Source organism: Suncus etruscus, chromosome 20 (assembly GCF_024139225.1).
Source record: "Suncus etruscus isolate mSunEtr1 chromosome 20, mSunEtr1.pri.cur, whole genome shotgun sequence".
Taxonomy (NCBI): Eukaryota; Metazoa; Chordata; class Mammalia; order Eulipotyphla; family Soricidae; genus Suncus; species Suncus etruscus.
Genome location: NC_064867.1, coordinates 44,158,884 through 44,168,472, shown reverse-complemented (window position 1 = coordinate 44,168,472; position 9,589 = coordinate 44,158,884). Strand labels below are relative to the sequence as shown.

Below are 9,589 nucleotides of genomic sequence, written 5' to 3'. Positions count from 1 at the left end.
TGCATCACTGGGTGTGACTCAAAAAACAACATAGAGTTAAATTCAGTGTCTGTCCATCTGTAAATACCTAACGAAAGAAAAGCAGGCAGGCCAAGTATCACGTATGATCCCTAAACACACCACAGGTCACTCTCAGCACAAAGCCAGTAACAGAGCCCAACCCCAAACCCCCAAAATAATTAGACAGCTGGTAAATGTCTTAATTCTCTAATGAGGGCCATGAGGCATTCTTGATGACTGAAGTCAGTGGACATTGAAATAAAATGTCTTAGGGCCAGGGAGTAAAGGGCTGGAGTAAGTGCATGCATTGCTAGCAAGAGGTCTGAGACTTACTTCTGAATACCAAACCAGTAAAAGCCTCTGGAAAAAAAGCATATTGGAAGTATTGCAAGCCATGTGCCTAAGAGGAAAACATGAGTGGGGACAGGAACGGGGGAAATTGGTGGCTGGAAATGAACACTGGTGATGGGATGGGTGTTGGAACATTGTATTACTGAAGCTCACTATCAACAACTGTCTTAACTATCTCACAATGATTTAATAAGGATTTTTCTTGGGGAGATACCCGTACCCGGCGATGCTCAGGGGTTACTCCTGGCTCTGGGCTTAGAAATTGCTCCTGGCAGGCTCGGAGGACCCTGTAGGATGTCCGAGAATCAAACCCAGGTTCTGTCTGGGTCAGCTGTGTACAAGGCAGATGCCCTGCTGCTGTGCTAATGCTCGAAGCAGTGACCTACCGAGACATGGTCGGTCAGGGTCGTGGCATGATGGTGATGGCAACAGGGACCGCTCCTTTCCTCTTTCCTCTGCATTTCACAGCAGACAGACTTCTACCCATCAACGCTCTCTTTGTTCTCCACGTCTTGCCCTTTTCAGGCGACCGCTCCTCAGTCCAGCAGGTCCGAGTTTTGGGCCTCCTGCATGAAGAGCTCCACAGCCCAAGTCTTGTGGGAGCCTTGAGCAGCCTTGCCCAGTCTGAGGTGACTCTGAGCGGTAGAATGAGCGAGGCCTTGACCGCCAACATCTTGTGTCAGAAAGCTGGACATCGCCCAATCCATCAGGTCAGAACGGGTGACGCACGGCCGACCCGGGTCGATTCCTAGCATTTCCTATGGTCCCCTACGCCTGCCAGGAGCGATTTCTGAGCTAACCCTGAGCGCCACGGGGTTTGACCCAAAACCCAAAAATAAAAGAGATTCATAAAAAAGAGGGGGGTGGGGCCGGAGAGATAGCATGGAGGTAAGGCGTTAGCCTTTCATGCAGGAGGTCATCAGTTCGAATCCCGGTGTCCCATATGGTCCCCCGTGCTTGCCAGGAGCAATTTCTGAGCCTGGAGCCAGGAATAACCCCTGAGCACTGCCGAGTGTGACCCAAAAACCACAAAAAAAAAGAGGGGGGTGACCAGGTTGGGTTCATATGGAAAAAGCAATGACAATATTATTGTGGGGGCCGGAGAGATAGCATGGAGGTAAGGCATTTGCCTTGCATGCAGAAGGACGGTGGTTCGAAGCCCAGCATCCCACATGGTCTCCCAAGCCTGCCAGGAGCGATTTCTGAGCCTAGAGCCAGGAGTAACCCCTGAGCACTGCTGGGTGTGACCCAAAAACCAAAAAATAGTCAATGTGATTGAGGACTTCTCTGTCCTTTGTCCATTTTATTGTTTTGCTCATTCAGTTCCCACAATTATCCTGTGAGGGTTGATTATCCCCATTTTTGTAGTCTGGGCAGAAATATCTGAATGCCTTAAGTTCATTTATTACAGAGAGGGGCTGGAGCTATAGCGGAGCGGGTAAGGCATTTGCCTTGCATACGGCTGATTCAATTCCCAGCAACCAATCTGGTACCCCAAGCACTGCCAAGAATGACCCCCTGAGGGCCAGAGCGATAGCACATCGGATAGGGTGTTTGCCTTGCACTTGATTGATCGAGGCATCCCATATGGTCCCCCAAGCTTGCCAGTAGCCTCTTTTTTTTTTTTTTTTTGGTTTTTGGGTCACACCCGATAGCACTCAGGGGTTTCTCCTGGCTCAGAAATCACTCCTGGCAGGCTCAGGGGACCATATGGGATGCCGGGATTTGAACCACCGACCTTCTGCATGAAAGGCAAACGTCTTACCTCCATGCTATCTCTCCGGCCCCGCCAGTAGTCATTTTTGAGCAGTGCCGGGTGTGTACCCACGCCCCCTCCCCCCAAAAAAACAGTACAGAGAGTAAGTGGCATGGGGGCTAGGGTATGTATGACTCAGAGGGAGAGCACCACAGGTCTCTCAAGTGTAAGACCCTGGGTTCCTTTTAAATATTTATATTTATATTTATATAGAGAGACAGAAATTGAACTCAGTATTGTCTAATTCGTCCTAAGAATTTGGGTGGGGGGGCCACAGCTGGCTGCGCTCGGGTTATTTCTTGCTCTGTTCAAAAATCATTCCATGCAAGGCCCTACTCTCTTTACTTAATCTCTCCCGTCCTCATCCTAGGAGTTCAACCAAATGAAACCTACTGCTTTTCAGGAAATGGGAAGTAGAAAACAGGAGTGGTTACTAGGAGATGGGGTGTGGGTGTGGGGAGGAAGTCCATCTAAAGAAGTCTGTTTTGCTTTATACTGCCAGAGATTGGGTCTCACAGAGTCTCACACATGCAGGTGATTCTCCATTGAGTTATAGCCCAGGCAAAATGGAGAGGAGGAAAGGAGGAAAGGGGGCTTAAAGTGGAGATTAGGGGCCAGAGTGGTGGCTCAGCGTTAAGACGTTTGCCTTGCACGCATCTGGCCTAGGATAGACTGTGGTTCGATCCCCTGGCACCCCATGTGGTCTCCCTAGCCAGGAGCAATTTATGAGTGCATAGCCAGAGGTAACCCCTGAGCGTTTTGGGGTGTGGCCCAAAAACCAAGATAATGATAAAATTAAAGTGGAGATTAGAGCGCTGGAGCAATAGTACTGCAGTGGTATTTGCCTTGCACATGGCTGCTGACCAGATTGGATCCTCAGCATGTCATATGGTCCCCCAAGCACCACCAGGTGTGGGCCGCCCCCAAAAAATTAAGTGGGGAGCAAGAGCTAAGCTAGTTATCTGGGTGACGGGCTGGTGGGGTTAGGTCCCAAATTCTGTAAGATGGAACAGTTCTTGAGGGTGGAGGAGCACGGTTCTGTTCATTCCTGCAGGTGCTCAGAGGCTTTTCCCGCCTGCTTGAGAAGGGTCCCCTGGTCATCCTGGGAGACTGTGTGTGGTGTCAGAGATTGACCTAGTATTGGCTGCGTACAGTCAAGAGCCTTACCTCCTGAGCTATTTCTCCCAGCCTAAGCAAACCTTTGTTAACACCCTTCTTTGTTCTTCCCAGACTCAGTGGTTCTCCATCTTGCCTGACTTCACCGTGAGTCTCCAGAGGGGACCCTCCCTTGAGTCTCAGCCCCTTTATCCTCACAAACATCAGGTACCTAAGAGTGCCAGAGCCAGATCAAGGGGATGAAATGGAGAATCCTTGTGATGGGGCAAATGGGCAGTGTCCGTTTTATCACCAGGTGGACCCCATGACTCATCTGACCTTTAATCTTCACCTGTCTGAGAAAGAGAAAGAAGCCAAAGACAGTCTGGTCCTGCCTTTCCACTTCAGCTCTGAAAAGTAAGACTGGGCCATGGGTACTTAGTGCTCTCAACACATGGCACCTGGGTCTGAGAGGTAGGGCTCCAGCAGGTCATTGATTAACTTGTCACACTGTATAGGGGCTGAAGTCCATCTCCAAGAGTAGTGTGGAGAGTGGTTATCTACCTTCCCATGTTCTACCAGTGACTAGTGCCTTTTATAGCCCTTTCTCCATTAGAGAAGTAGGTCCGAATTCATCTCCTAGTCATCTCCAGAGCAGTCGGGACCGAAACTGAACCATACCAGACCCAGAAATGGGTTCTGGCTCTAGCCAGTAGAAGTCAGATGCACGTAACAAGAACCACCTAATAGATAAATATATTCTGTTGGTTGTGTGGGTGGGTGAAAGAAGACCACTACAGCAGAACGCTTGCCCTCGAGCTTCTAGAATTTATGGCATTGTTATATATAACAACATAATTAGCAGACAGTATAAAAGTATCTTCCAGGGCCAGATAGTACAGCGGGGAGGGTATTTGCTGACCCAGGTTCCATCCCCGGCATTCCTTAAGGTCCTCCAAGCACCACCAGAAGTAATGCCTGGAGTAACCCCTGAGCACTGCCAAATGTAGCCCTAACACCCCCACACACACACACATACACACAAAATGGATCTTCCATTACCAGTTGATGCTTCAGTGCCAAGTGAGAGAGCTCAGGGAAAGGTACTTGGATTAAAGATACATGGACACAAGACAGAAAAGCACTCACTGAGAAGAGGGTGTCTGACATGACCTTTAATACTCACCTTCAGCTACACCGATTCTCCCCTATCTCTCAGACAGCAGGCCTTACTGCACCCTGGGCCAGGTCAGGCCACCAGCCACATTTTTTATGAGCCAGATGCTTACGATGATCTGGACCAAGAAGACCCAGATGATGACCTGGATGTTTGACCGGCCTCTCGACTGTAATTCAATGGAAGGAAGACCTTGGACCCATAAACTAACCCCTGCAACGCCTGGCCTTTCCTCCCTGTCCTTGCCCCACCTTTCTTCCCTGTGGCTGCCTGCCCTGTGACCCAAGCAGCATCCAGACCGTGAAAAGAACGCGTTATCTTTATGTCTGTCTGTACACATATACGGAAACACACACCAGCCTAATAAACTGTCTTTTTTATTGGACATGGTACTCTTTGGTAGCTATGTAAGCAAGAGCTGGTGATGGAGACGAGGGGATGGGTGGTCAGGTGCTCGCTTTGCTGTAGCCTGCCCAGGGTTCCCATTTCCAGCACCACAGATAGTTCCTCAAGCTCTGCCAGGAGGAAGTCATGGGTACAACTGGGCATGGCCCTTAAAGAGACTGGGGGAGACGATAAAAAAAGGAAGTGCTGAAACTTTTTCAAGTCTGAGTATTGGTTCTGAATAACAATGAGTGATGGGGTGACCTTGTTTGGTGCTCAATAAATTTATTTAACTGAGTACATGCAGCAGGCTTAAGATTTCAGGCCCCCTGCAAGGATTTAGATCAGTAGAAAGAAGACATTCTAAAAGGGGATAAAGAATTTCCAAAACTGGAGGCCTTGCATGAGGCGGACGGGTTCCGTCCCTGGCACCCTATATGCCCCCCCAAGCCCCCACAAGGACTGATTCCTGAGCACCAATTGGGTGTGCCCCATCAAAAAATTTTTTCCAAGACACTTTAGTACTGTACAAAAAAGCACCCCTCCCCTCTCCCATGGCTCACACCAGACCTCCCGAGAGACTACATGGCTTGTGGGCCTGGAGTGATTGGGAGGTTTCTGCTCCACACCTTGCCCACAAGCTGACCTCGCCCCAAGTTCTTTCAGGTGATGGCACCCACAGGCTGCCGGGCCAAGACCTGCTCATACGTATTCCTTGGCAGAGTTGGGCTTGGGGTAGGAGCGTGGTCCGCGGTACCCGGCTTTGCTCTCACTCCCCGGGCAGGAGCAAGAAAGCAGGGCCCCGCCCAGGAGGACCAGGGCAGACCCTGCCCAGCCAATGAAGATGGCAGGGCCAAACTCGAACCTGTGGAGAGAAGGAGCTGGCGTCAGAAAGGCTGGCCCGCCTCTTTCCCTGCCAGGACCTATTCCTCTGGGAGGACCCCACACTTACTTGACGTTCATGGGGACCATTGGGTTGTAAAAGTCCCTAACGATCTGGTTGCCACTCCAGGAGCAAGCTGTCAAGGCAGCAAGACCTGGGGAAAGAAGGGAGATTGTGAGAGGCCAACCCAGGCACCCGGTCTGCCCCAGTCCTGCGGGCCCACCTTGAACTTTGGGGCTCACCTGCCACGATGAAAATGATGCCCCCGACCATGGCAATGCGGGCCTTCTTCACTTTGTCGTCTCCTGCGCAGTTTGTACACTTCATGCCCATGGTGGCCACGATCATGGCCAGGAAGCCCAGCACCAAGGACACCACCATGAGGGCCCGAGTGGCCTGCAAGGCCGCTGCAGGGAAGTGGAAAAGCCAGGGTCAGGCGTGCAAAATGGGGTCCCTTGGGGGGTTCCAGTCCTGGGTTCCGGCCTCTTCCCCCCAGGAGCCAGGCCTTGCTGGATCTGCCTCTGACCAGCTCACACACCCACACCCCACAGCCCGGGGCTGAGTCCCTCCCTCCGCCACCAGGAGGCCTTCCTTCCCTTTCCTTCCCGCTCTCTCGACTCCCGGACTCGCCCCAGGCAGGCGGGGGTTTCGGTGAAACTGGCCGGGCTGGGAAGGAAGGGGCAGGGGCAGGGAGCGGTGCAAAAAGGCAGAGCAGCTGGACGACCCCTGGGGCCGGCGGCGGTTCTCGTGCCAGCCTGCCGGCCGCCTGCGATCCACTATCGAGGCCGCGGGGTTTGTGGTTCGGCTAGTCGGCCGATAAGATTAGAGGCCGCGGGCCAAGGCCCTGACGAGGCCGACCAGACGGCCAGCGGCCGATAGAGGCCTCCGCCCTGGCCTGGACGGAGGGGCAGGGTCGACCCCACCAGGCCTCGGTTCTCTCTCCTCTCAGGCCAATGGGAGTACCTGGCCAGGGGTCGAATGCGGGGGTCCTGACCAGGAGCCGAATGGGGAGTCCTGCCTGGGGCCGAAAGGGGGGTCCTAGCCAGGGGTCGAATGCGGGGGTTCTGACCAGAAGCCAAGTGGGGAGTCCTGGCGAGGAGTCGAATGCGGGGGTCCTGGCCAGGGGTCGAATGCGGGGGCCCTGATCAGGAGCCGAACGGGGAGTCCTGCCTGGGGCCGAAAGGGGGGTCCTGGCCAGACCGGGGTGCAGACCCACGTGCCTCCCCAAGATTCCGACTGTGCGTGGGGCCCGGCCCGACTGTTGGCCCTCTTCCTTTCTCTCTTCCCGCTCCCCAGCAACCTGGAGCGGCCTGGCCCGCCCGCCCCCGCCCCGTCCAGTCCAGTCCAGTCCAGTCCAGTCCAGTCCAGTGCGCCCCGTCGGGCCTCCCTCACTCACCGGGCAGGGCCAGCACCGAGTCGTAGATCTTGCAGTTCATCACGCCCGTGCTCTGGATGGCACACTCCATCCACAGCCCCTTGTACATGGCCTGCGACGTGATGATGTTGTCGCCCGCGAAGGAGCTCATCTGCCACTGCGGGATGGCGGTGCAGGCCAGCAGGCCCACCCAGCCCAGCAGGGCCATGGAGAAGCCGAGCAGCTGCAGGCCCGAGTTGGCCATGCCGGGTCCCCTTGAGGAGGAAGATCCAAAAGCAAAACTAGAGCAAAATTGCTAAAACAAAGAAAAAAGAAAAAAAGGCTGAGACAAGACAAAGGACGGCAAGCAGGCGGGCGGCCCCGCGGCGACAGGCCACCCCACCGGCCTGGGTCACCCCAGAAGGACGAGGCTCTCGGGGCCCAAGGAGGCAGGAGAGCTCGGCAAGCCCGGCAACTGCGGTGCAGCTCTCCACGGGTGGCCACTCGAGCGGGATAAACGGCCCCTCCGGCGGGCGAGGCCTCGGCACCGGGAGGAACAGGTTCCACGGGAGGTCGGCCTTGCCACAAAGGCGGCCCGGAGGCGGGAGGCGCCTCGGAGGCGAGGCTGCCGGGTGCAGCCCGGGTGTCCCCGGCGAGGTCGCGGGTCCCAGGCGCGAACCCGAGGCGGGCGGGCGGGCGAGAGGGCAGGTGCGGGGCAGGTGCGGGGCAGGTGCGGCTCCGCTGCGCTTAAGTAGGACGTCGGGGCCGGGGCGGGACCCCGGGGTCCGGGTGGCCTGACGTCACGAAGGACAGCCACCTGCGCCGGAAGCGCTGCCCCCACCCCGCCCGCCCAGGTGAGCTCCGGGCGGGTCACGCCCCGAGGGCGAGCTCCGGCCACTTGCGTCGCGGCTCAGCCCGTCGGCCCTCGGCCCGCGTCCCCGCGCCTCCCGCACCGGCCTCCGCAGCGCCTCAGGTGGGCTTGGGGTCCGCCCTCCGGGGCCACCCCTTCCTCCCCTGCCAAGGGACTCGCTTCCAGCTCGGCTCCTCTGCGTCCCCGTCGCTCTCGCCTGCGCCCTCTGCTCGGCCTCTCCCCCTCGCGGCCTCCTGGGGGCCTGGCCCCGGCCGCACCGTCCCTCGCTTCAGCCGCCCTCCGGGCGTCTCCGCTGCAAATGCCACCCTGCCCCGCCGCTGGCAGCCCACGCACTCTGCGCTCCGGGCGTGGAGAGGTGCGCTCGTCACGGGCACCTGCTTGGCCCCTGCTCCTGTCCTCCCGCTGCACCTCCACCACGGCGACCCGCCCTCCCTCTGGCCTCGACGGTCCCCCAGCTCCAGAGCTCAGGCGACGGGCAAACCTTGGCCTCGCCAGCTCTGGGTGTCGCCAAACCAAGCCCTCCACGCCTCTCCCCGAGGCCCCGCACACCTTGACACCTTCCTCCCATTCGTTCCCAGCTGCATCTGCCCGCCGAGAACCTCTTCCATATTCTCACAGTCCAGCCCCGCTGAGCACCTGTTCTTCCGTGGCCTTTAATCGGGCATCAGGACTCCACACACGCCCCTCTCCTCGTCGTCCCTAGCTGTTGAACCACTCTTCCTCTGGACGCCCGTTGAGTCCAAACATCCCTCCTGGGGCCCATGCCTGTCTCCTCTCATCTTTTTTTCTTTTGAGGGGTTGGTAAGTTGGGTGCCACACTCTTGGTGTTCAGATATTATTCCTGGCTCTGCGTTTGGGAGTTACCCATGACGGTCCTCGGGGACCCTATGAGATGTCAGGATTCCTCCTAGTGCTGGAGCCTCGCCCCATCGGAGGCTTTGCTCGGGTGACTGGGGAGATTTGCTCTGCCTGAGCCCATTAGAGAAGCAGAGGCCTGGTGGGGTCGACCGCACAGTGGCAGGGTGTTTGCCTTGCATGCTGCTGACCTAAGACAAACCCAGGTTCAAAGCCTGGCATCCCATCTGTTCCCCTGAGGCTGCCAGGAGTGATTTCTGAGTGCAGAGCCAGGAGTAACCCGAGCACAGGGTATGGCCCAAAAACGAGAGAGAGAGAGGCAGGCAGGCAGGCAGAGACAGAGAGAGATGCCAGGATTGGACCAGAGTTGGTATGTGCAAAGAGTGCCTTAACCCCTCTACTATCTCTCTGGATCTTCATTTCATCATTTTCCGTGACCCCAGTGCTCAGGACTGATGCTGGCTCTGAACTCAGAGATCAGTCCTTAAAGGGCACAGGGGAATTTACGTCGTCCTTGGGACCAAACGCTGGTGGGCTGCACACCAGACAAGTGCCTTATCCACTGCACTACCTCCCCACTGTACTCTGCCTCTCTCTTCTCATCTTTTTGTTGGTTTGACCACATCTGGCAGTGCTCAGGGGTCACTCCTGGCTTTGTTCTCAGAAATTACGCCTAGAGTGTTTGGAGGATCATATGGAATGCCACATGCAAGACAAGTGCCCTACCCACTGCACATATTCTCTGGCCTCTCATCTCATCTTTTATCACCTCCCCAACCTGCCTTTTCTGCTTTTTCCTGTTACAATCCCTCTCTCCTTGAACCTACCGCTGTAATTTCTCTCCCCCTTAGAGCCCAACATCA

General features: G+C 56.0%; 3 protein-coding genes across 4 annotated transcripts in view; 2 read left to right on the top strand and 1 right to left on the bottom strand.

Moving 5' to 3' along the window:
• The window catches only part of ELP5 (elongator acetyltransferase complex subunit 5), a 21,782-nt gene extending 17,046 nt beyond the window's left edge, over positions 1-4,736 (top strand). Inside the window, exons 7-10 of the mRNA XM_049766126.1 lie at positions 877-1,061; positions 3,338-3,430; positions 3,519-3,619; positions 4,422-4,736. Of these exons, the coding sequence (XP_049622083.1) occupies positions 877-1,061; positions 3,338-3,430; positions 3,519-3,619; positions 4,422-4,536 (494 nt within the window). The 3' untranslated portion in view covers positions 4,537-4,736. The remainder of the gene's footprint in view (positions 1-876; positions 1,062-3,337; positions 3,431-3,518; positions 3,620-4,421) is intronic.
• Positions 1-9,589, top strand: part of EIF5A (eukaryotic translation initiation factor 5A) — a 153,650-nt gene that overhangs the window by 69,702 nt on the left and 74,359 nt on the right. The window lies entirely within an intron of this gene.
• On the bottom strand, positions 5,466-7,265 carry CLDN7 (claudin 7). Its single transcript, XM_049766217.1, has 4 exons — positions 7,043-7,265; positions 5,889-6,053; positions 5,716-5,800; positions 5,466-5,628 (listed from the first exon to the last, which is right to left on the bottom strand). Exons 1-4 carry the CDS (start codon positions 7,263-7,265, stop codon positions 5,466-5,468), a joined length of 636 nt encoding a protein of 211 aa, XP_049622174.1.

What these genes read in the sequence shown, in the direction of transcription:
- CLDN7 (XM_049766217.1), bottom strand. Translation starts at nt 7,265, where the DNA reads ATGGCCAACTCGGGCCTGCAGCTGCTCGGCTTCTCCATGGCCCTGCTG. An exon ending in CTCGGTGCTGGCCCTGCCCG is followed by an intron (nt 6,054 to 7,042) that starts GTGAGTGAGGGA and finishes ACTTCCCTGCAG; the next exon opens with CGGCCTTGCAGGCCACTCGG. An exon ending in ATGGTCCCCATGAACGTCAA is followed by an intron (nt 5,629 to 5,715) that starts GTAAGTGTGGGG and finishes TTCTCTCCACAG; the next exon opens with GTTCGAGTTTGGCCCTGCCA.